Source organism: Scaptodrosophila lebanonensis, unplaced genomic scaffold, assembly GCF_003285725.1.
Source record: "Scaptodrosophila lebanonensis strain 11010-0011.00,11010-0021.00 unplaced genomic scaffold, SlebRS2 tig00000024-arrow-pilon, whole genome shotgun sequence".
NCBI classification, from domain to species: domain Eukaryota; kingdom Metazoa; phylum Arthropoda; class Insecta; order Diptera; family Drosophilidae; genus Scaptodrosophila; species Scaptodrosophila lebanonensis.
The window spans coordinates 9,905,263-9,932,883 of record NW_022060538.1 but is presented as its reverse complement, the minus strand read 5'-3'; the positions used below and the strand labels follow the sequence as shown (position 1 = coordinate 9,932,883).

Genomic DNA, 27,621 nt, shown 5'->3' with positions numbered 1-27,621 from the left:
TTCTTAGGTATGACTGGCTGGTACAATAAATTTATTAGGAATTATGCAGCAATAGCTTCTCCCCTTACGGATGCCCTAAAGAAATCCAGACAATTTATATGGACTGACGCAGCCGAATGTGCATTTCAGCAGCTCAAAACAGCCATGTGTACAGCGCCTGTTTTGCACACGCCCGATTTTAAGTCTCCATTTTATATTCATTGTGATGCAAGTCATACGGGAGTAGGTGGAGTGCTCATGCAGAAAGACAACGAAGGAAATGAGGTGCCAATATCTTATATGTCTCGAAAATTGAATCAGTGTCAGCGTAAATACTCAGTGACAGAGAAAGAATGCTTGGCAGCTATCTTAAGTCTTAAGAAGTTTCGTGCATACGTAGAAGGGCAGCAGTTTACAATTATAACTGATCACGCGTCCCTTAAATGGTTAATGTCACAGTCAGATCTTAGCAGTCGATTAGCGCGATGGGCCTTGAAATTGCAAGGGTATTCATTTACCATACAACATAGGAAGGGTAGTCAGAATGTGGTCCCAGATGCATTATCACGTACCTTCACAGAGGATTTGTCTGCAATAGATTTGGGTTGTGTTATAGATTTGCAGCATCCGCATTTCAATTCACCAAGTTATCAGGATCTGAGGTCGAAGCTAGAGCAGCAGAAAGCTCGAACACCTGACATAAAAATAGTGGATAAGTTTATTTATCGACGAAGCGAACATGCTTCAGGAGAGCGAATAGCAGATGACTTGGTATGGAAATTGTGGCTCCCAAAAGAGTTGATCCCTGAAGTTTTGAAAAGAGTTCACGATGACCCATTGTCATCCCACTGTGGAATAAATAAATCGCTTGAAAAACTTAGGCGTCATTATTATTGGCCAAATATGGTGACAGATGTAAAGGAATACGTCAATCGATGCGAAGTGTGCAAAAGCACTAAACATCCTAATTATGTACTCCGTCCACCTTTGGGCAAAACGGGTGAAAGTCAGCGTTTTTTCCAAAAGTTGTATGTAGATTTTTTGGGTCCGTATCCCAGGTCTAAATCCGGTAATGTAGGAATATTTATAGTACTGGATCACTTTTCTAAATTCCCTTTTTTAAAGCCTGTTAAGAAGATCACAGCCGATGCCATTTTGAAGTTCTTAGAAGAAGATTTATTCCATTGTTTCGGGATACCAGAAGTTATAGTCTCAGACAACGGAGTTCAATTTAGGTCCCGTATCTTTAAAGACTTGCTACAGCGATATGGTGTACATCACGCATATACAGCGTTATACGCTCCGCAAGCGAATGCTTCAGAAAGGGTAAATCGCTCAGTTTTGACGGCAATTAAATCTTATATTCATCCTGATCAGTCAAACTGGGACGAAAAGTTAAGTAGCATTAGTTGCGCACTGCGGGCAAGTTGGCATTCCGCCGTGAACAATACTCCCTATAGATTGGTTTTTGGGCAGCACATGATTACCGAAGGGAATTCATATAAACTGTTGCGCGAGCTCGAGTTGTTAGAAGATCGAACGATCCGATTTGATCGTGATGATTCATTGGAGCTGATGCGAAACAAGGCTGCAGTTGCAATGCGGAAGCAGCATAGCCGCAATGAAAATACTTATAACTTGCGATGTCGCCCAGTTTCTTTTGTTATAGGTCAGGAAGTGTACCGTAGGAATTTCCAGCAAAGCAATTTTAGTAACGGATTTAATGCCAAACTAGCGCCTACATTTGTAAAAGCTAGAATAAAACGAAAATTTGGAAATAGTTATTACGAGCTAGAGGACCTGCAAGGAAATGTGGTTGGGAAATATCATGCTAAAGATATTAAGCAATAGTTTGGTCCAAGCAAGAGATGTTTCGACAAGCGTGGATCACCCGTTGTGGAATTGCATTCCCCAAGTGTGATTTTGGCCGGGGGGAATTGTAGGAGCGCTTGTCGCAAATATTAATAACTTTGCTTTTATTTATTTTTATTTTGTAGTAAAATTTTATTATTTATTTTTTTTTTGCCTTTATATTTAGTAGTAGATTCGGTTTTACATTTAGTAGTAGAATCTATGGTTACTCTTAGTAGTAGATTAGTTGCATACGAGCGCCATCTATGGTCGTGGCAAGGTTCATTTCTCTTTTCCTTTCTTTTGGCTGAATTGTCAATGTCAGTGTTCTCCTTGCACCTTTCTTTTGACAACTGCCACCTCAACCACTTCCGTGGAAGGGCTAATGAGCCTAGGTTGGAACTAGCCACTTTCTTTTTCTTTGAACCGCCGAACGGAACAGACGTACTTTTTCGCATAGCAAAAATAAATGTGCTTGCATTAAAATTTTAATTTGGGCAAGAAATAATTGCTCCCGTGCAACAAATTTAAAAGAAAAAAAAAAACAACTTTTGTTAAGAAAAAAAAAGAAACTACAAATGTTGGTATAGAAGTGAACGCCTGTGTTAAGTGCAAGTTAGAGCTATTGCCTATTTTCTGTTTTTTGGCGTGGATGCCATTTGCGTTGGCAAAGGAATTCTTCTTAAGTTGATGCCGAACAGGGTAAATATTTTAATTTCAGGCTTGTTTTTCTGTGCCTATTACTTAGTTGCCGTTTTTCTGTTCGCTCACATTTAGATTCGGCACTAAGTCTGGAGCCTATATACCTATGCATATACCTATGTACGATGCATTCTACTACGGCTGGAGCTATTTATTAAGCCGCTCTTAAATTCTTGTCCGAAAAAACGAACTATTTTCGTACTCACTGGCGGACCCGAGAACTCTAAGCCCAGCAGTTGATGCGCGGATGTATACGCCGGCGGACCCTGTGCCTACGGCCAGTCGCAAAATAATGACTTTCGGGGTTAATTTAAACGCCTTCTAAAGTGGACAGTGATAATGGGAAAACCGCCGAATTAGGTTTTAGCGTTACATGTTTTCCTGATTTCTTATATTTTCCCGGTTTCATATATTTTTTGTTTACGCCGCAGAAAAAATATTAATTTGCCAATAGGTTAAATTACCTTTAAAATGTGCCTGCAGTGCAAAGAAAAATAAGAGAGTGAGGTTAGGCAGTGCCGCAATCTGTAAGCGCCGAGTGAAGCCAAGATTGGTAGTCGTATTTATTTTTGGTCGTTCCTGCTTACAACTAACGAGCGTAGATATTGTAAATATTATTTTTTTTTTGCTTTTTTTTTTTATTATTTTTTTGTTCTCTGTTTAAGATAAAATGAGTGTTTTAATGAGTGCATTTAAATAATGCAAGAAACCGAAGAAACGGAACAACAACAATTTTTTTTCAGCAAAGCCTGCCGAACACCGCCGAAAGATCTTTCGCCGTTGGATTCGGAGTCGAAACCGTAAGTGCGCTCTTCTTTTTATTATCTACTTGATTACCTTGTCCGCTCTTAAAGCGCTCATTTTCAGCGGACAGAAACCGCAATGTTTAATAGCTCTCTCTTGAAATTCTAATGCAAATTCGAAGCAATGCCGACATCGTAGTCAGCTGTGTGCTTTAAGTCGGTCATTGACCTTAGTGCATTAATACATTTTACTGCACAAAACATATGCAATTTTCGTTTGTGCATATTTTTTTTTTTTTTTTTTTTTTTTTTTTTTTCCCCCACCTTATTCTCCATATATATATATATTTTTTTTTTTGCTTCTTATTTTGCGGATTGTATATTCGAAATTGAAATCCATTTTTTTTTTTGGACAGCATAATTTAAATACAGGCCAATACCGAAATTCATTATTTTTTCTTTGCTATGCACATTTATACACTGTTCAAATTCTTTCGTGGAATTTGTATTTAATTATTGTATTTCCTGTTATCATTATTACTACTATTATTAATTATTATTGCTATTACTTTTATTATTGTGTTTCCCTTTTTTAATATGGATTATAGTGATTATCGATGAAGCGAGAAACTCCCTGAATTTTTTTTCTGTTTATTTACTTATTAGAACTAGTTGTTTTTTCTTGTTAATATGAATAAATTTATAATGAAATCGACGTAAGTGTCTAAATTCGGGAATCATGTGTGCCGTCCGTGAGCCAATTTAGGAATCCGCAGTGTGCTTAGGGATCGTCAATAATTGTAGATGCAGCATGACGATCATGGAAGGGTGGGGTTACTCGAGCCGCTCATTACCACCATTGCGAGCTCATTTCGCCACTATGGCTCCTAGCGTAGCAAGCTTCTTCTCTTAATACTTTCTGCCCCCCTTTTCCTTCTTTTCCTCCCTATAACTGATCGCTGATTGATAGAACTTTATTTCCCTCCTCCCATAAAACAGCACGCGAATTTTAAATAAATAAAGTAATACACCTTTGTGAGCACGCAGTGTTGCGGTACCCTCAACATAACCCACTCCCCCCCAGCCGACTAAACTGAGGCCGGTATGCTAGCGCGTGCTCCGTTCACACATCTGCCCTACCATCAGCTCACCCAAAAAGTGTACGTTGTATGCTACAGTATGCTAAACAGAACAATGATAATGTCGCATGGTAAATTGCATGCAATTATGTATTTTTGTTGTTGGCTTGCTTTTGTTTTCACCTCACTCGGCGGTGCTTCGAGCTTGGTCTTGCTTCGTACGCCAGCGAGCAACGCTCTTTGGCTTTCATTTTGTTGCAGCAACCAGCACTCGTTACCGCCGTCGTAGCCGTTGTTGTTGCTGTTGCCATTAACAAATACATTCAGCAGCTTGTATTCCAACAACAATCATTGCATTTTCTTTGTTTTCTCCACACTTTTCCACGCTACGTTTCGGTTATGCTCTTTAGTAATTATGACTTCAAATTGTTGAAAAGAGGAACGCATACGGTACAGCGCTAGAAAATGTAATTGTAATTGTGTGTGTCTGTTTGTATGTCACTGTGGCTACACGGACTAACAGCTATAATTAGCACACCCGTATGCACACATATACAAAAAACAGAAAACAAAAACAATTCCACTTACACAAATGCCAAGCTTCTGTCATTGTACGCCCTTCATTTCCAACACCAATTTTCCATGACATTTTGTTGTCTCGCTGTGCATTCTTATTATTTTGTTGGTTTTTGGTTTTCCTATTTTTATTCAAAGGGAGTATTTAATTAACATTTTGTCGCGGTTTTGTTTGTGCTCTTTGCCTCATTCCTTAGAAGCGGAGTATTGAATTTATTTATTCATAATTGGGACAGAGAAAAAATATTTCAAATACGATAACATACAGGAATTGTTAAAATACAATTTAATAAAATCATTCTGATCCGTCAAAATATCACATTTATGAAAGGGATGTGTTTTATTAAGACATAGCTGGAGCAAATAATATATTTGATGTATGAGAAAACTTTTCGAAATATAAAAAACAAAATAATTCACATTTTGTTACAACAATTTAAAAGCAATTCCGATCAGCCAGACAAGTTTCAGTTTCATTTGACACCGAAGCAATGTTTACTGAAGCAGGCAATTAAGGCACGGTTATCAAGACCTTCTTTAGCGAATATGAAGAGAAGATATGACAGTGAATACTACTATTTGTATACATGGTATGTGTGTTGGGTTATGTTATAAAAGTTCGTGTCCGCAAACAAGATAAATCGTATCTAAATGTGAACTTAATTTAAAATAATTTCAAGCAGAAAATAATGTATTATTACAACGCCTTATGTTTGATAAAATATTGAACCATTCTAATCCGATTTCCATGAGTTATCAATCCGTTCACACTTTTGAAACGGACACTTTCAATTAAATTTAAAAAGTACGACTATTAATAAATCTTGTTCATACTGTGTTAGTTCTGGATGATGGCACATGTTTTAAAATTGTTTGATAATATTTTTAATTCAAAATACCTTTTGTATGAGCGATAATAAATTGCATTCGTTTTTCATTCAACTTATTTTCCATTAATACAAGGGTACTTCCGAAGTAGAAATAATATAATAAAACATTGGCTTTATATTAATTTGCTATTCCTTTATTTTTTTACAATAATGCTACAAAGTTTATTGGTAACTAATGAGTAAGCGAGCTATAGTTATTGCTAGTTTTACAATTAATTATATATGAGTATGAGTGTTTAAGGCAATAGAGTGGAGCTAAAAAGTGATTTGAGCTTCCAAAAATAAATATAGAAATTAATAATAAATAACTCTGCCAATAAATCTGAAAATAGGGAAATATAAAAATAAAATATATGAAAATAAAATAAAACTAAAATAAGGTATAAGCTTAAAAACTGGTTTATTATTAAAATATAAAATAAAATTCGTTTTATGTTCAAAGGTGTATTCACATGTTGTGAAAAGAGTCCACTGTAACGCGATCATGTGGGTCTCTGTTCTAAGTTTTGATTTATTTCTCACCGTTGCGAACATTTAATTAACGTAATAAGGTACAAATAAATTTGTTTATGCTGGCATAAATCATTGCTAAAATAAGTTTCAAAAGAGGTTTTGGATGAAACATGTCACTAAAGCATAAAAACAATCCCCTACTAAGTAGTTAGTAATTGTGCGAGGCGCCTGAGTATAACAGTTTTCTGAGGACTTGTGGAAAATACTGGGAATTTATATTGCGCGCAAGGTGAAGGCACAGTTTTCGAACTTCACTGAAAAGCGAGAATCTGCTGCAAAATAAAGTGCGTAGCTTCTACAAAAAAATTGTTAATATAAATAAAATAAATAATAATAATCATAAATAACTAAATGAATGTATTTCGAATTAAATTTACATTCATTTTTTGAGAAATTATATTATATTGGGCAAATTATTTGTCTGGTGATACGAAATTCAAATGTTTTAGCGCCTTTTAGCAAGTTGTGCTCTCAGCGTGGAAAAGCGATTGCGCAGTAGCCGAAATCGATTGCGGACTCTGGCAATTGAAATGCCAAAAAGGACGAACAGCTACAGCAAAAATGAAACGAGCCACAACAGCCAGGACGATAGAGTAGATTGCGTTCTGAATGGCGCTCCGGGCACAACGACGACGATGCAAAGCGAGGCGAATAGGCACGAGACCAGCGAGACCACGAGAGATGGCGGAGGTACGAGTATGATGATGATGAAGATAATGACGGACTGTCTCGAAATGAGCGCAACAGAGAGCGGCACAGCACGCGATGGCACAAGTGAGAATGAGAGCGGACACTTCGTGAATATTTTATGAACGAGCGCGCACTTTCGATGCTGGCGAGGAAGCTTTTGTGCGAGCGAGCGAGTAAGTGAGTGAGCGGAGAGGAGCGTAGTGTGTCGCACGAGCCTCGAATAACGGTTAGATGGCGTCGGCGACGACGACATCGGAGCTATCGTTATGCCATCCTCGAAGAGAAATGTAGGGAAACGCATCCTGTAGTTATTGTCGTCGTCGTCGTCGTCGCCGACGCCGCCGACGTCGTCGTCGTCGTTCCAACTGCTTACGCGAATCGCTTGTTGGTGGCAGAAGCAGCAGCAGCAGCAGCCTTAGCTGTAGCAGCAGCACCAGCACCAACATTTGGCTGCCTGACTGGCTGCCTGGCTGCTTGGCGGCCGCCTGCCTGCTATACTGCTGCCTGTTATCCTGGCTTCGCTGGCCGCCGTCGTCGTCGCCGCAGCCGCCGTTGCAGCGCTGGCGCTTTGAATTTTGGCCAATGCGTGTGCCGTTTAGTAAGAAAAGCGTCGCCCAGCGGTCTAGTACGAAAACGTACCGTACGCTTTGCGTTCTTTCTGTTTTTTGGGGTCTCCTCCATATAGTGTGTGTGCGTTACGCTCGTCTTTTGTTTCGTGCGTTATCCAAAACGCGTTCAAAGCATTCGAAATCGACGGCCACGAGTAACAATTAAACATACATTATTCATTCAAACATTATGATAAGCCAATTTAGCAAATAAACTGATAAATATTTCAATCACTAGAGCACTTGGAAAATGACAAATTCATTTGTGTTTCTCAAATTTACAAATAATTTGCTTACAAAATTGTAAAAATGTATTATTTTACAATTATTCTATTTCAAGTTAATATGTTGAAATGGAATGATTTTTATATTATTGTTAATTTTAATTATAAATATTAATTTTAAATTATGAAAAATTGTATACACTTTTTATAGATAATAATAATGCCATTTAAAAATTGTCGTACCTTTTCAATATGTGGTCTTAAAACCAAGAAATACGATTAATTCTGAAAACTTTTGAGGATATTTATACATTAAGGCATTTCTAGAAAATCAAAATATTAGTTAACTTTGAGTTTAATGTTTTAACTTGGTCAATTTTTGAGGAGCTTACTTTTTTATATTTTACAAACATTTTAATTATAGTTCCCACGAAGATAGTTTTTGGAATTTCTGGGCCATTAATAGTTACCAAATTGTGGTATCAACACCCTCAATTGGATTCATTTGATTATCTGTCACATCGTATTGCCCTGGAAATTTGTTGTTGACTTTTTCTATGAATTCCATTAGCGTTAATTATGCGGCCTCACGAAATTACGACTTAATAGTTTAACATATTGTCTAGACTTTGCTTAAGCCATGGCGGTGTGGCAACTTAAAGCCAACCGCAAACTTTGGCGACACTCATTTAAGTTTGACAACATTGCTGCTGCCGTCGTTGTTGTTGTTGTTTTTATTATTTTTCCTCTGCTCTATGCGAGCGGCCTGGCAGTCAGTCAGTGACTTCAGAAGCAGCCGGCTGCTGCTGCAAATTATTTCCAAACTATTTTTTGTTGTTGCCTGCAACTTTAGCGACATCGAGCCATTTGCCGGCTCTCCACCGAGTCTCTCTACCACTTTTTATGCGCCAGCCCCTGACATTACACATACGTGCTGATACACTTTCCCGTCATGCCGTTTGGCCGTTGCTGTCTGGCGCGCATATGACAGCAATATTTATAATTTCCGTAGCTGCTACAGACACAGACACAGCTGCAGTAGCAGAAGTAGCAGCAGAAAAAACAGCAACAACTAAGAAAAATAATTTGTGATTACAATGTTTGTTTTGCTTACGACTTGTATTGTTGTTTTTGTAGCAGCAGTAAGATAGACAGGCATAGCACATGAAATGAATTCCATGGCCAAATCCAACGTATCGTGAAACACGAAAGACAAGACTACGATAAATATAATAGCGAGAAAAAAAAACACAAAAACAAAAGAGAAGTAAAAAAAGTATAACGCCAAGTGCGCTCGTGTTCGTGTATTTCCGGTTGAACAAACACATAAGCAAAAAGTAAAGAAAGAAAAGCCAGCAAAATTATAGAAAATAATAAAAAAGGACACATACGAGCAGCAGCAGCAGCAGCAGCAGCCAAACAACGAGTGCAAGTATATACTTAGAAGGTAGTATATAAGGAGCACAACCAACGAGCGATTGCGATTGTGACTGCGACTGGTACGGGTACTGGAGAGGCAAAAAGTGAAAATACACATAAAAGTTGCAAAAAAGCAGCACAATATTTTTCATAAGTTTACAACACACACTGACGCACACTGACACAATCACACTCACACACATAACCATTTTCTAATATATAGCCAGAAGGCAAGAAAGGGAACATAAAGGCTAGCAGTGAGCAGTGAGCAGCCAGAGCATATGTGAAAGAGCGATAAAGGCTAACGCACGACCTTTGGCACAGAGTTCAAAAGCAGCATCATTGCAAAGAGTTGGGAGCCAACAAATCAATAAGTGGTTGGAAAGAAAGCAATTTGCCAGCTGAGCAGCAGTCGAACTATCCACAAAGCCTTCAAAATTCACTCACAAATTATGCTGGCTATGTCGACACTGATGATGCCAGCGCCGACTATAGCCATGGGGGCCCCGCAGATAACGATGGGCCCCCATAAGCCTCCGGAAACCAAATTACTTGCCATACATCCCGCGGCAGCCGCGGCCGCTGCTGCTCAACAGCAACAGCAGCAGCAGCAACACCAACAACAACAACAATCGGCCCACTTGCAACACAACGGCCAACAGCATCCGCAGGCACAACAGCAGCAGCAGCAGCAACAACAACTGGCACCGAACTCGCAACAGCAGCAACAATCGGTGGCTCAACAGCAGCAACAACAACAACAGCAGCACCAGTTGGCTGGCAGCAACTCCAAACCAGGTGAGTGAGTGTTCAGGTAGCCTGTGATGTACTCGTACTCGTAATTCTGGGTGAATGTCCTCTACCCGTTTGGCATATTTATTGCACATCTGTGCCGCTCTCCTTGTTGCTCTGTTTGGTGTCGCGTTATCCAGAAGGACTGTGCAATTTCATGTGGCATTAGTCTCCGTTTCCAGCGCAGCCAACGCCTGAGGTGTTGCATAAATTTTCAAATATCGTTGGCGTTTTATTTCTGCGACGTGTTTCGACTGCTTCATCGATTTTCTTGTTTTCCGGCCTATTCGAATGATGCGGTTGAATGTGACTGATTATATTGAACGTGCCTAGAAGTGGGGACGACTATGAATGGCCTCTGATGGCGTTTGATTTAAAATTAAGAATATTTAAAGGTGGATCTTAGGATGCAGGATGTATTATACAAATCGGAAAATTTGGCCAATTCGTCATATTAGTCTTAGTACATTATTAATAGTAGTAAATAGTAATTATATTTATTGCAATAGCTGTATCAAATTGCCAAGCAGATCGCGCTTGTTGTCAGTTCCATTGAATATTTCTATAAATATCTTAATTTTAATATAAAATATAATAATTACTTTGAAATTTTTTGGGGGGAAATGATAATATTTTATTATAATATAATAAGCGCAATGTCAAACTTCAAGTTTTAGTTAGAAAGTCAATGATAATTAATAAATTAGGTTTTTTTTATGCTGAGTCTATGTTCAGTTAAGTACTCTTAATAACAACATACTCTAATTTTATACCTGAAACTGATTTATATTTAATTTTTAATATTATTTTAATAATATTGAAAAAAAAAAACAACCTTTTATAAAATCATATGAATTTGAAAAAGTTAGGGGTAGTCTGACAATTGTTCTATTTACATCCATTTATTTATTTAAATTTAAGTTTTAAATTTTTTTAGCTCGCTAAGCTATGCCAGGACCCACGTTTATTTATGAAAACAAATAGCAAATCAGATGAAATTAGTTAAAATTTCAAAAATGTAGAATTTAACTATTACATGTTGTGCAACACAAATACTAAGTGCGGTCTTAAATTGAACATGTTAATTTAATTTAATTTAACTCAGTCTTATAAGAGACATTGCACAAAGCTAATAAGCATTACAAATTTATTCTGATTATTCTGATTATAATAGGAGAGATCAAAGAGAATATTTAAGAGATACAAAGTTTACATGCTCGAATTAGTTAACTAAATGATACATTTGTTTAGTTAATTGACACAAAAAATAACTTGGTAAGCATTTGCCATACTTCAAGGAAAACAGCAATCTCGAAATAAGAATCATATTCACAGTTTTCATTCAGAAAACTCGAAGTTTATTTTAGTTTTAGCATGGTGTAAATTCCTTAAACCCAAAAATCTGAGCTGCACATATTTAGCTGAGTACTATGTACAGTTATTTACTAGTATTTAGGTGTGATGGTATGCTCAATAGAACAATTTTCAAATTAAAATACTCGAAGACCCGTATATTGCATCGCATAACCTGAATTTATTTCAAAACTATGCAACCTGGTAGGTAATCAGTTTTAATACCGATAACAAATGCCAAGAAATTACTGGCCATTAAAATTGTGCTCAACGAAATGTGTTGATGTTGCTTTTGCATATCAAGTGTGGTTTAAGTGCCCGCAAAAGTATGCAGCAATTTATTGGAATTCGTATTCAGCCAGCCCAGTAACACATTTAATCACAATTTTACAAGCACACACACACACACACATGTATATATATTTATGCATATATATAGAAATAAATGTACGCAAAATTCCAGCAAGTCATAATTTGAACACACATATCAGTTACATTCGTTTATGTATACAATGCCTGAGAAGCGTACTTTCTAAGGACAAACCAAAGAAATCTGCCACTTGAAATGCAACTGAAATGAAAATACGCACGTAATCTGAAAATAACAAAACTCGCACATGAATTTTCAAAATAAATTATTGTGGACGTACTACGTATAGCCACAGCCAACAAGAGGGGGACGTAGACAGCCACAAATTTGAAAGCATAGGCAAGCATATCAGTTACAATTTCATATTTTTGTCCATAACCATTTTTAGAAACAATCGGGGAAATTTTCTTATGAATATGAATTCGCATAGAGGCTTGGCAAATAAAATTGCACAGAGAGACGTCGTCGTTTTCGAACGTAGAGATTTACAACTTAAAAACAACTTAAGCCGAAACTTAAAAACAAAAAGCAAGGCGTGTCGAGTAGAGTATAGTCGAGCTGGCAGGCTGTCCTCGCCTTGTGCGCCTAGCCTTGTCTACGGTTGCTAATGGCACAAACTACATACATATATACATATAAATAGGCAGGAAAGCTGGCTGAAGAGCGGGCGGACAAGACCGGAAGCAACAGCACAGGAAGCTGCATGAAATGAAACGTTGGCAACCAAGGCAGCCAAGTGTGTGCGGCGGGTGTAGAAGCAGAGGGCCTGGCAATGCCTGCAGCCTACAGCGCACGGCTCTAATGAAAAATGGAAATAGTGAAATATATCTAAATACGTATATATGTATATATAGGTATATATGTGTGTGTGTGTGTTTTTGCGTCACTGTCTATCTCGCTCGGCGGAGGGAGCGACTTGAAAATGAATTTAATTATGGCAAAAAAGTGAAAATTTCCACACTTGAGTCTGAGAAGTTTGCCAAGGAAGTGAAAAGCGAAGCATAACGAACGCTGCCAAGTGGGCGGAGATGGGCAGCATGTTGATGAGTGTGTGAAGTGTGGGTAAATTACTAGACAACAGAACATAAATAAGAAAACCGACAGCAAAAACAACCACAGCAACAACAACAACAATGAAAAGTACCGAAGTGAAGTGTTTGGCTGTATTGTGTTAGTTAGCTTAATGCAAGAAAAGCGGCAAGTTGGCAAAAGACAGAAAAAAATGAAACAAAACTGGGCGGGCTGAGGATGAATAGCGATGATTTTGAAGAAAATAAGTTAATTTAGCTCTGAAACTTCTCTGGCTTTAACCTGACGCATAAGGAGGCATTTCAGAAATTCATATTAAAGGTATTAAATTCCTATTATTTGTGTTAAGAATAATTTTAAATATAACTACTTTATGTTAATTTAACTTTGAATCAGAAAGCGTAGAATAATCTCAATAAATTAATATAAATGTAAAAGTCAACCCATTCTTAAAAATAGAAATTGATTAATTAAATGAAGCCGCCAAAGTACTATTCCACTATCAATCAAAAAGTAATGAGGTAGTCTGATTTGTTATAAACAGGTATACAGGTATATCTAGTTGTATTTTATCATTACTCAAAATTATACAAGAAAAGTCTTAATTAAATTAACCGCTACATAAGTAGTTTTAAGTTTTAATTGGACTGACTATTAATAAAGTATTATTATTATTATTAAGGGGATCACCCAAAGACGAATTTAAAGGCAGCTTTTCGGGATATCGACTAATGATGAAGATAAGGAGCCCCAAAAGTGTAGGGAGCTGTTCTCCAAACTTCAATAGAATTTGAAAATATTTCGAATCTTTTTCTTTTAGCTTTCGCCACAAAGTTGTAACTAGTAGAATCCTAAATTGTTGCCACGGTCAGCAGCGCCGTCTGCATCTGGCGACAATTGACTTTGCAATGAGCCACACTTAACTGCTAATTAGCACACCAATCGAATTCATTAGCGCGCAAGGCATGAAGTGAAAATTACGACACGGAGAGGACGAGAGACGGAGAAAAAATTGTTGCTGCTGCAGCACAAACATTTGATTAGTGTGGCAAAAAAGGACGAGGAATAAAATGATTGCAAATTGAAAATTAAGTAGTGTGTGCATGCATAGAAATTTCCAATTCAAATGCAACGATGTGTATACTGGTATGTGTGTGTTTTTGTGGAGCAGGAACCGGGTAAAAGTTGCAGCAGCTCGGCAAAATGGAAAGTGGGGGGAAGGGGGCACCTAAGCTGTGTGAAAGTGTTGCATCTTGCGCTTTATGGACATGCAAACAGGCACATGCATATAAATTTATATAGCAGCACACGTATATGCTCATAAGTAGAAATATACATATCCGGATATATACAACTACATATGTATATGTGGCGGAGAAAGAAGCGCACAGTGCATGAACTTTCAAGCAGCACTTACACAGTTACACCCACATATAGTATATGTATGTGCCTATGTGTGTGTGTGTGTGTGTGTGTTTGTGTGGGTGTTTACCAGAGCAAAAACAAACTGCAAGTTTTGAAGTGCGACAGCAGCCGAGCCAACAAGTGCCACAGTAGCCGCGCCGAAGTAACAGCAACAGCAGCAACAACAACTACTAACTATTTTGCGCCACTGCCGTCGTCTGCACTTGCCTGTTTTTCTTTAATGCCAAACCGGCAACAACAGCAACAACTGCTACTGCCAGGGCGTCTGTAACTGCAACTGGCTGGCAAGTAGTGGCAGAAGAAACGCGAGCCTGAGCTCCAGCTTCAGCTACAGCTACAGCTTCAGCTTCACTTTACTTCACTTCAGTGCAGTTCACTTTCGCCGCCTGCTGCAACGAAGACAGCAAAACTTTTAAATTGGTTGGCAACACTTGCCACAAACACACACACACACACATACATAGATATCTTCACATGTATGCATACAAAGGGAAAACTACACTCACAGCTGGCAGCCACGTCTTGGCTTTCGTCTGCTCATGTAAAATGTTTGTTTTGGAAATGAATTTGGCAATTTTTCCCGCGCAGCAAAGAAAATTAAACAATACGCCAGGCAGACAGCGGCACCTCAAAGTAATTTGCTAGCAAATAATTTGAAGAATTTTACCAAAAGTAGACTGCATGATGCGGTAGCTGTAACTGAGAAATACCGAGTGTTATCAATTCACATACACCTTATATAATACAACATATATGTATTCTTATAGGTGTGTGAGTATGTGTGTGTGTGTGTGTGTTTGTGTGGGCGTAAAAACCACTAACGTGAAATGCATTTATCGACCGCAAAGCATTCGAAATGAAATCTGTTTAAAGGATTTTAATACCGTAGCGAACGTGAGCTGCGAGCTGTGCCTGACTTGCATGGCAAAAGGCAAAGGGGTTGTGGTGTGTGCTGGGAACCGGAGGAGGCGGGAAAAGACGAGCAAACAACACAAAAAGTCAATGAATTCGTTTGCGAATTGAAAAATTAATTCAGTTGCCGTTCTTGCTTATCAGCAGAGCTGAGTTGAGTTAAGTTAAGCAGAGCAGAGCAGCAAAAACTTTACACACGGCGCTCATTTTATGTGTCTTTATCTTTCACTCTGTCAGTCTGTGTGTGTATGTGTGTGTGAGTGTAAGTGTGTATGATTGTGCTGCACACCCACAAGCTTTTTACTTACTAATGATTTCTCATTTCGCTTACGTTATTTTCTCCTCCTTTTCTGCCCTTTTTGTCTTACTTTGCGTTATACAACGCCTCGCATTGAGGCCAAATTACTCACTGCCTCTGTTGTGGATTTTTCTCATTTTATTTTGCTTAAATATACTTACATACATATATATGTTTGGGTGTATGTGTGTGTAAACTCAACATAACATCGTCATAGTCGTTTTTCTCACACAAATGAAACACTGTAGCGAAGAATGCAAAAGCAAAAGAAACGAAGAAGGAAATTAAGCAAAAAGCGCAAAGATTTATTTCGCTTTGATCAAAATTAAATGAATTGATTTTAATACGCCCCGTGGGCAAGATATTTCCAACATTTTGCAAATGAAAACGCATAGAAAAAGGTGTTGCTTCAGCCTCTGTGCCCCACATTCCTCCAACTCTCGCTTCTACAAAGTACGAGTAGTGTGCAATTCATTGCTCTGCTTGTTTAATTCCATGCCGCGGGTCATTACAGTTGGGTGGCTTGCGTGGGTAAAGGTTCTATATAATACGAGTAATTCCTTAAAGACGAGCAATAAATTCAGCTTGTGTTAAACACCAGACGTGAGATTAAATATTTAACGATAGCGCGGCCGCTATTTAGTTGAATAAATCTCAGATACAATTGCAGCTTAAAGTTGGCAGCATTTAATTGAAGTTGTCGGTTGTCTGTATTTGTAGATTAATGGCAATCAATACAAATATAGAAATAGTGAAATATGGCGAGTATTCAAATTAGCCCAAATATACATATGTATGAGCAATTTTCACTTTTAACATCACTTTAGTCCTTACTTCCGAAGACGATTGCCAAGTAAGGTAAATTTACCTCAAACACATTAATATTTATTTAGTTTAGTTAGGGATTCCAGGTTTTGTATAAAAATGAAGCATACTTCAAATAAATGAAGATGATTTTTGAGATGAAACTGCAAACTGATAACAACAAAAGAATAATTTAATCATGAAACCGGTTATTTCTTCAGCCATAAGCCATCTCGTATTATTAACAATCCATCAGAGTGCTTGTTGAATAATGTGAGAGGTTAATTTTTCTACATATCGAATTGTCAACTAGTGATCAATTCAGATAACAGTGTAAATTAGATCTGCAGCACAATAAATTCCTAGAAAATTCTTAAAAAGAGGCTAATAAAAGTTGATTATAAGCTAGGAAAATGTTCATTAGAAATGAATGTCAAGGCTCTAAAACGCAGCAATGATTGCTAATAACTATTATGCTTCAACATGTTTTATTTAAAAACAAGAGAGAACGCTACAGTCGAGCATGCCCGACAGTAAAATAGCAAGCCCACAAAATAGGAAAATTAAAACAAGATAGAACGCTACAGTCGAGCAAGCCCGACAGTAAAATAGCCTGTACTCTCCACAAAAAAAGAAAAATTAAAAAAAAAAAAATTAAAAAAAAAATTAAATTATTAAAAAAAATTAATGAATTAATTAATTAAATTAAATTAGAATATATGTTTATGTTTAGTTTTAACAGCATACATTTACATCACGTACCTATGCGTGTTTATATGCGTGTATGTATGCAGCACAAAGTTGAACCAAAGCAGCAACAACAACAACAGCTGCGGGCAGCGCTGCCGACAGAGCTGCAGGCAGCGCATGAGCAGCGATTTTACTTATGGCTATAACTTTCTTCAGAATTGACCTATCATGATGAAATTTGGCACACGGACACATTAGTACTAACTGGATGTACCTACCAAAATTGATTTCAAAATTCCGAGAATTACGGAAGTTATAAGAAAAAACATGAATTGCGGGGGAGTGGGGGGGTGCATCGAAAAAAAACTCAAACTCGTACTTTCTCGGTCTTAGGAGAATATGGAAACCAAGTTTGGTTATTCTAGCTCTTATACTTTCTGAGATCCTTGCGTTCATACGGACAGACGGACAGACGGACAGACGGACAGACGGACAGACGGACAGACGGACGGACGGACAAGGCTATATCGACTCGGCTTCTCATCCTGATCAAGAATATATATACTTTGTGGGGTCTGCCACGCCTCCTTCTGTGTGTTACATACATGCGCACAAAACTAGTATAGCCTTTCACCCTTTGGGTACAGGCTATAAAAAAAAATAGAGTTAGAAAACGTCTAGTATGCTTTCAACATAATTAGTCTTAATAAATCAAAAGCTTTTCCAACTACACAATAAAATATAGAATGAAACATGTTCAACGATTTTAACAAGTCTGCTGATCATGAAAAGCCAATTATTATTTCACCCTACTAATTGGTTTTAGAAATTTCCCACCATTGTTCTCAAATCCATGTTTTATTTTCCTTCTTTTTTTGTCAAACCCTTCTTTAACATCGTTTGACAAATTTTCAATAGCTTTTACATAAAATGTTCGCTTGTTACATTATTTGTTTTTTTTTTTTAAATGTTTGTATTATTTTTTGTTGGCTGCTCAACTTGTCGTAAATGAAAAACAATTTGAGGGAACTGCTGCCATTTTCCCCAACGTCCGTCCCTGCCCCGCTCCCCCACAATGCACTCATTCCGTATGATTTCATTTTATTTGATTTGTAGCCTTTTTCACATGCCACTGGTGCCCAGCTCACCATTTCTCCCTCTGGCCCGAAGTTTTTCACTAAATTTTGCGTTGCATTTTTGAATTTCATTTCGATTTTTTTTGCGCAAATGAAAAGTTTACATTTCATTGCTCAATTCGGCTGACATTTGGCAGTCGCATAGAAAATGAGGTTCACAGTCGATGCGATGCGATGCGACATCGTTGTCGATGCTGAATGGCTTTTGGCGTTTTGCAATGCTCCTCCCCGCCCCCTTTTCCAGCGACTCTATTTCAAAATGCACACAATTGACAGTGGCGTCGCATTTGGCACGAGCCTGTCGCCTTTTGTCTACTGAATTTTCCTGTTTTTCGCACCTCCCCCCACTCCACCAGCACCACATTTTTGATCCGAATGTGGAAAAGGTGTTGCCGGCTTAATAAAAGTCCCATTTTGCAGATCGCTTGTTGCAACTGCATGGTGCATCGTGCATCGTGCATCGTGCATGGTGCATGGTGCATGATGTGCTTTTGTCTGCATATTTGAATGCACGCAATTTAAAATGCATGCCTTTTTCTCCCACACAAAAAGGTACTTGGTCATATGTGTCTGTTAACTGGGCCAACAGAAAATGACTCTTGATAGTAAAAGTGACAAGAAAGAGCATTTATCTAGTGTTATTAAGCACAGTGAAAGTTTTGAACATCACTTCTCACTAAAAACAAAAACAACTGAAAACTCGCGCTCTTTTAAATTGTTTATTTATTACTTTTTATTTTGTCTAACTTTACTTATTCATTAATAATCCAATTTTCATGAAAAAGAGCTACAGCTTTAGATTGGCAAATTAATTTTGAGTATCTGTTAAAAGTGTAAAAGTAAAAGTGAAATAAAATAAAAAGGTTATTATAGCTCTTTCTTCGATTATGTAGAATAAAACCTGACCTGAGTCAATTATATATAATAGTTTTTTCCATTTTTTATTAGCACTTGGCCTCACTTTTCGATCGCTGTCTCAATATCAATAGTCGGTCATCTACATAGCTATCGATCGCTGGATTGTTTCTACTACTTATATTTTACTAGTTAGGGAACTTTTACCACTAACAAGTAGTTTCTTCACTTGGTAAATAAATCTTAGGCAACCCAGCCATATATATTAATCATTTCAAAAATGTTTACAACTCCAAGAATATAAATCTGCCATGGAATGGAATTCTTTAAGCAATCTTCTTCACAAGAGCAATGCTGACAATTTCTTCAACCCAAAGTGGAATACATTTTAAAGATATAATTTCATGATTTCAAGAAACACTAGAATGCAATGAGGAATCGCATTTCTTACGTTCAAATTACTGCTTCGACTGTATATAATGTGTATTTGTTGTGCGACCGCAGCTCTATCTTATATGGCGAAACTTTTTATGTTCACACACACACATACTTGTGTCTAGTCCATTTACATTTTAGATTCTCTGCATTGGCTTACTGCCCGCCCCCTTTCCCTCTAATTCCATTTTCTCAGCTGTGGGCATCGATTTCAGGCGTCGCCTGCCATTCAGATGCTTTTTATTTCAAATTTATGTGACCAAGCGTTCAAATTTAGACTCAAACTGCTCAGGCTTTCAGGGTCTTACATCTTTGTCATTACCATTGACTTGAGGCACGTTTTAATGCATTGGCCACAACGACGACTTACGTCACCAATGGGCTCAGACTTCTGAATGCCCTTATTCGTAGTTCCTTTAAAAATAGATATAAGTCCTGTGTAAGGAAAATTGTTGTGAATAATGAATTGGTCTAAGACAAGATTATACTTCCTGAAAAATTACGAAATAGCAACTGAATGCAAAACATGGTTTGGACGTAAAACTTACATTACCGATTTCGAAGCCATTTCTTGGCACAAGTATAATTTTTTTTATCTAATGGTTTTTTCCTAATTAATGCCATCAAATATTGTGGGCAGGATACTGGAATCTCTGAATCGATGGAGTGTTGAATAATGCAATAAAAAATTGAATTAAAAACAACATTTCTGAAATATAGAAATATGAGCTCTATGTTTCTCTTGAACCCCTTCAAAAATTTGGCTTTCATAAATCAATGTTGTTTTTTAGCATACATAAATAATCTGCTTGGGCAATATATATGTAGCTCTACGTAAATATCAGATACAAAAACTTATTACTATTCTTTTTTTTTGTGTTCAATGATCGAAGGAAATCAAGAAATTTTTCTGGTTAAATTCTATGATACCTTGTAAATTTAAAATTTAAAATAATTTGAGCAATATGTGGCAGTTATATCCATTAAATTATTTAATTTGATTCTACATTTGTAGTATTCTTGTTAAATTAAAAGTCAAAGTAAATCATCAGTTTTTAAACCTTTAATCTGACTTGGTTTTGCTGCAATCGCAGATAGTTTTCTGTTTTTCAGAGCATCTCATGTTCAGCTTGTGGCCTTCCCCTTTCAACCCGAGCGCTTTGTTTTGCAGGTTATTTTTGGGCCTTTCTGTTTGTTTTTTTGCTTTTTATGTTTGAATTCGGTTTTGTATTTTGGGTTTTTATGTGCTGCCCATTTTGCAAGGTTATACGCCCTTTTTTTGCATAAAGTCATTTGGCGCGTTGATGGAATTTTTGAGCAGTGTCGGAGACCGATTGCATTGCATGTGATAAAAAGTGTTTAGTCTTGAGCTAAACTTTATGAGCTGTGCGTGTGTGTGAAAATTTGTTTTCTTGGTTTGTGCTTAACAGTTAGTTCTTATGGCATAGTTGATGTGCTGACTAAATACGAAGCTGTAAAATGCTGCATTTTATGACTTGGCATGCCCCACTCGGCACTGAGTGAGCGGAAAGGCTTAAAGGCCAGCAGGCTTAATATATGCGCGCACTGCTCTCTGAGCTTCATTCACTGTGCAAATAAGCAAATAAAAATATTATGCAAATAATAATTTATAAAATTCAAACAGTTTTTTGAGTCCGACAACAAACAAATGCCATTAAAAGGCAACAGCAATAGCAACAGAAACAGCCACAGAAACAGCAACAGCAGCAATGATCGGCACATACAGCTAAAAATAAAATATAGCTAAATAAAACAAGCTGTAAGTAAATAAAACATTTAAACATACAGTCGTTTTACCACCGTACAGGCCACAGCTGACCCCGGCCATAAAAAGTGCTAAGTAAACACATGTGCCGCATTCGCACCCTCCCCTTTCCCCCCTTCCCAATGACCCCTTCCCATCTCCCCCAATCGCCCGCTCCGCCATCCAATCCACGCCTCCCACAGTGCCAGCAAGGCAAATGCCTGCACATAGTGTAAACACATAAATTTATGCATTTTCAATGGAGAACTGTTAGCATAAATTTACGGGCAACCAAAAAAAGACAGAAAGGCAGTCAGGCAGGCTGGCAGGCAAGCAAGCAAAAACTGTGCGCCGGTCAGTCAGCAACAAGAACAACAACAACATCCAATGGCAGCAACAAATTTACAGCAAAAGGCAAAACACAAATAAAAAAAAATAGAAAATGCTAACAAAACAAAAACAAAACAAAAATACCGTTCAAGCAAAGCAAAGCAAACACAGCACACACTCCACACTTCACAGTCCACGCCAAAAGCAAACACAGCAAGAAAGCAAAAAGTAAAAGGCCATTTCGAGGACTCGATCCCACGCCACGCACCACCAGGCCGCTGCGAACCGCTCCAAGCCCAGCAAAAAAAGCTTCAAGTAAATGCGAGCAAACTTGTGCCGCTTTAAACGAGTAGCAAAAAATTCTTTAACGCATTCCCAATGATTGAATCAATAAACAGTCCGCATGTTGGCTCTATTTGTTGGCTCGGGGAGGAGCGGGTCACCTTTGCTAACTGCTGCCAATTGTGGCTCACAAAATGGCCACCAAACGCAAATAGATACCGAAAAATGGAGTCAAACCGTGATTTTTGTTACGCTCGAACCGCAGCTGACACTATCCAGAAAGGACATTAATTTTTTTATATATTATTTGCATTTTTTTACAGTATTTGATTTAAGAAATAAAATACTACGTATCTACCTCTGTTCTTCATAAAAAATGTATGATTGGGGGAAAAAATGTTTGTAGACTCTACAATTTTATTTAAATATCTATTCCCATTTTTATGAAACGAAATTTCTGAAACTATAAAATAAATATGAATGATTGAACATTGAATCAGAAAAATAAAAAGTTTCAGAGCGATAACTAAGGCTACTTATTCACAGATGTTATAAATTATTTGTGTTTATTGTTGTTTATTTACAATTTAATACAATAATGTATTCAAATGCAGTTCTGGCCAGAGCTTGAACACCCCTTAATTGTTTACTTTTATTATCTACAAAAAGTTTAAATTTGCTTGAAATATAATGCGAAACAAAAGAAAATGTATATTGTGTTCTGCTTATGCGATCAAACCATATGGGTATCTACCTTAAAATTCTTCAGTTATTAACATTTAAATAAGCATTATTAACTATTGCTGATTTGTCCTTCGATCTTTGTATATTTTACATTGCAAAATGTTTCCATGTATGTAACATTTCTAATAATACGTTTATCTGGTCATTTAAATAATCATTTCTCTGCAAAAATATTTTGGCATTTTTACGAATATGAACCATAAATAATTAAAATTATTGTGTAAAGATAATATATATTAAAAAAATATACGGCAACATAAAAGAGATGTTGAATGTTCTTGACATTTTTCATTGGTATTTATTTATTTATTTTGTCGGCATAGGTGATACTTTATAGCGTTATAATGAACACTTTAAGCCAAAAAAGCGTTCATAGAAAAAATCTATTCAAATTACAATTCCGTCTGGTTAGGCCGCCGAATCGCTGGAGGAAGTGGCTATGCCCCGATTCACAGCCAATTATAGTGAGAGCAAACATTTAAAAAATAAACATTTTAAGTCTTAAACCTATAAGAGAAAGGAAACCTAATAAAGTGCTAATTAATAAAGTGAAAATAAAAGGAATCTCTGACCCGAAAAACTATGCTTCATATATATTTTTATGAAGCCTACAAAAAAAAAAACTATAAATTAGTAAAACTTTTCTATTACTATTTCATAGAAAAATGGACCATGGCTTTCACTAATTGGAAGTACTTTCGAAAATTTTTCATTTTGTAATAGAACAGTGACTTTGCATTATAACTTTAAGCACATCATAGAGTATGTGTGAGTGTGCCTTTGTCCCCTTTATGTAGAGTCTCAGAAAACAATTTGCTAACTTTTCAGAGACCACACAAGCGCAGTGTTACCCTTTTGGTCTTGCTACTTAGAGACTAAACTTTAATATATATAGAAAAATTGTGCAAAAAACAACTTTTCAACACAAATATGTCAATGGGCACACACATACACACAAACAGAGAAAGCAACTTATCAATTTTTGTGTTCAAACCCACTCAAATGGCAGGGCAGAAGCTTGAGCTTGAGCTTGAGTTCGAGCATGTGTCGAAAGGAGCTGGGAGGAGCGGAGACATACGACAGGACAAACATTTGACTAGCAGCGGCGGCAAAGCCAAAATCAAAACGATGCTGCAGTGCAAAGGGATGAGGATGGAAATGGGGATGGGGATGGGGCAGCGTGCAGTTCAGTGCAACCGTAGCAGCCGGAAATGCCATTGAAAATAGTTTAAAGTTACCCAAAAGGGATATTGAGCTAAGCCAGTTGCGCGCACAAGCTTACAGAAGGCGACTGTCTGTACAGGATGCCCCTTCTTCTCTCTCCCTCTCTCTCTTCACCCCGTCCTTTTCTCTGACTCAGTCTTTGTGTGTGTTTGTGTGCGTGTGTCTTTTTTCTTCGCCTTGCTCGTTTTTCTATTTTGCTTCGACTCGCTGCTTATGGAAATCCGCATGATGATTGCATATCCTATGCTGCATGAAAACGGAGACGCTGCCATATCCTTAATGCGGCTGCTGCGTTCGGCGTTGAGCGCCGAAACTTTGCGTTCATTTGGAGCTGCCATTGGAATTTTCTTCCACACTAAACAAAAAAAGGTGACCTACCAATTATCGCAAGTAATCAAATGAATGCTCTTAACAATTCTGTTAAAGACAGATAAATTTCCTGTGTTCTTATTTTAAGAAGATTTTTACTGAAATCAGTCTCCATAGAAAACGTATATATTTCTATAATTCGTTTCAAAAGAAGAATTAATTTGCAAAACATTAATGAAAAGAAAATGTTTTTGGAAAAGTATTTTTCATATTTTTCTGAGAAATCTTCTAATATTACTTAAATGTTAAAATATGTTAGTTTTGGAAAATATAGTTTTAATCAATTTATTATATAAATAATTACAATTCAAGAGATAGGTGACTATAAGTAACAATTTCTTTTTTACTTTCTTTCTTTGGTTTTGTTTTTTTATTGTTTTAGTATTCTTTTTAATTAATTTGTATGTAATTGGGAAAAAGCCTTTACAAATTTTGGGAAGTCAGTTGTCTCAAGGAACTACACCTTTTTTCATTTAAAGCAACTTAAGGTAAATGTTTTAAATGTAGGGGTAATTATTTTTTTGAGTGTTCCATATTACTTAAATTTTTTTGCAACTTTTTCTTGGCTTGGCTTTTGCAGTGCTACATGGCGGCGTCGGCCAAAGTGTTTCTCTTGCATTTGAAGAGCTTTTTCTTAATGTCACTTATGCATAAGTTCTACGAGCTTGGCCAGGAGTGTTTGTGTGGCGTGGTGTGGTGTGGCGGGCTCGCTTGTGTTTGCTTGCGGATAAGCGCAGCGACAACGACAACACATGTGTCTCTGTTTCTCCATCTCTCTCTTTCTCTCCCGCTCTCTCTCCTGCTATGTAGATGTGTGTATGCGCGTGTGTATTTGTATTTGAGACTAACTTGACGGCACATCCTCTGTGGGGATTTACAAGTGCTTAGTTCTATGTCGCAAGTAGAAAAAAAAACGCTTTAATATTATTATATTTTCTTTTCTATGCACTTGCCATTTTTGCTGTGCTTTTATTTTTGCATTTTTCTTCTGCCTTTCTTTTTCAATTTCCTTCATTTTTTTTTTTTGGTGGTTGTGTGTGCACTAAAATGAAATTAAATTAAATGAAATATCTGCTGTCAAAATAAGATAGAGGAAGCCACGAACAGGGCCATCGGGTGAGGACTCTACTCCGGAACGTTGAATTTTAACTGCATGTGCGCAGCTTTTTATGTCATTCTGGCACGCATGGCGCATTCCCAAAAATAGACCAACAAATTGTCAGCAGCGAGGGCTGTTGTAAGACACACAGCCTCCAGACACACTAACCGACAAAGTAATTTGCTAGCCAACACAATCACAGACATATACCCACCCACCCATACGCACGCACTTGATATATTACATGTGTTGGCATTATTTACTCAACTTCCTGCGCTATTTTTCTCTTAGCTCCAAAAAGCCAAAGTCTACTTTTGTTCGCAAAACCGCAAGCGGACCCAAAAAAGAGCAACGCCACACCATGAAATAGACATTAGAACAACACATGCCGGACTCCAAAGCAAGCCCACTCATACATGAACATGTCCCAGCATATGTGGGTGTAAGAAAGAAGAAATATAATGCCAACATAACGTTTAATCCGAGAAATTCCATATCGTAGTTAGTTTAGCGTGTGTGTGCAAGGGCACGGGGTGTCGAAAAAAGCACCGTGGTGCCAAAATGAGCAGAGATTGTGATTTAGATAAAGGGGGAATGATGCAGCTCTTCGTCATCAACAAAATCACACATGCACCGAATTACCTTCATAAAGGAACAAGTGTTTAATATCTATTGCTAAATTGTATTTAATTATAGATTTTTTTGTTTTAAATTTAAAATTTGTTCGAACAGACAAATAATTGTATTAAGTACTATATTTTGTTCTTTATAGATGATGTTCTTTTAATTAAAAAAAAAATATTTCAAAAACTATACTATTTCAATTGACTCTTAACACCCAAAATCTAGCCATAGAGTTAAGCAAATTACATCAGTACATGGGGATGAAGAAAAGATCAAAGAAGTAGAAATTCAATTCTTTTTACATTCAAACGACCTAGTCGTTAATTTAGATTTTTAGTCGTGGGAAAGTAGGTCTATTTATTAAGCTAAGGTGTCATCTTCAATAAATTGTGCACATGCAGCAGAGTCGTGCAAAAGTGTATCTAGATATAAATGCTACTCGTATGTGCATGTGTGGTAGTCTGTGGGCCGTCGTTTAAAATTACTAGGCGCTTAGCATCGTATTATGTTTGTGGATCATTGAAATCTATGCAGCGCTCAGACAACATTATGTTTATTTCCACTGTGCTTATCTGTCGGGACGCAGTCAGAAGGCAGTGGCGCAGTGGCACTGGCTGTGGTGCTCACTAAATGCCATACACGAATACGAGGAAAATAGCAAAGCGCACAAAGCAGCTCGGAAAAAATGCTCACATACTTTTAGGAGTAAAAGAGGAGGTAGCAGCAGCAAAAGCAACAACAGCATAATGGCCGAGCCATGGCTACGAAGCGTACGAATGAGCCAGCGGAAGGAAGAAATAATCATAAAAATTATTTCAACATATACGCACACAAGCACACATAATGCAACTGTGTGTGAGTGTGTGATCATAATGTTGCACAAGAGCAGCAGCTGAAGGCGGCAGCTCTGTTGGGAATTTCTTCATTTTCGATGCCTGCTGAAGATTTTTACTTTAATAGCCTCGTCGGGCGACGTCTCGTGTCTCGCGTCTCGCATCTCGCGTCTCATCCTGGCTGCCTTTTTTAATTTTCGTGCTTCATATTTTTCTATTTACTTGTCGTCTGTGCATGCTTGCGTGTATACGTGTGTGTGTTAATGGGCCAAGCGCCTGTTGGCATGAAAAAATTGATATCCCGTCGTCACATTTAATGCCTTCTGAATGTAGCTAATGAAACTTTGTGTCGAGTCGTGGCCCTGGACGTTCCGTTTGGTCCACATCTCGGCACATACAGTGTATTTTTTTCTATATTTTTTTAATCTTTAAATAAAATTTAATGCTCATTTTCTGCTCATTTTATTTACAGGTAAGCCAAGATGCTCCCCAGTTGAAAGCGCTTTAAACATAATGCCAAACACTCCCCTGGTTGTGCCTCTCTTGTTGGGTGAGTTGAGCATTTTGTTAATATAATTTCGTTTAGGAAAGGACACGACTCTGCTTGACTTCTATCTCGCTTTGGTTTTCTCCTTGAAGTGAGTTGCAAAGGCATCAGCAAATTTGATTTATTTTAGACACAAGAATGCACCCGCGGCGCCTCGAGGCCGCAGCTCATTAACATTTAATTAGAGGACCATTTACGTGGCCGCTAAGCAATGAAGTTATCAGCCTCAAGTTCTCACCTGACGCCCCTTTGTTGTTTCATTCATCGGCAGCAGCAGCAAAAAATTGTCATTGAATTTGTTGCTTAATCTGCTATAGAAATGGCCAGCTTGACCATTCAACCTACGCTTATCAGAGGCGATTCGTTCAAGCATTAAATCGAATTAATTTGAGGTGTCCTTTGGGCAGTTATGCGTACATCCTTGCTCCCCT

The 27,621-nt window shown here is 37.5% G+C and overlaps 1 protein-coding gene across 1 annotated transcript in view; it reads left to right on the top strand.

Moving 5' to 3' along the window:
* Positions 1–7,672: 7,672 nt before the first annotated feature.
* LOC115620833 (nucleolysin TIA-1) overlaps positions 7,673–27,621 on the top strand; it is a 174,690-nt gene continuing 154,741 nt past the window's right edge. Inside the window, exons 1-3 of the mRNA XM_030514265.1 lie at positions 7,673–7,786; positions 8,993–9,978; positions 10,021–10,072. Coding sequence (XP_030370125.1) covers positions 9,727–9,978; positions 10,021–10,072 — 304 coding nt within the window. The 5' untranslated portion in view covers positions 7,673–7,786; positions 8,993–9,726. The remainder of the gene's footprint in view (positions 7,787–8,992; positions 9,979–10,020; positions 10,073–27,621) is intronic.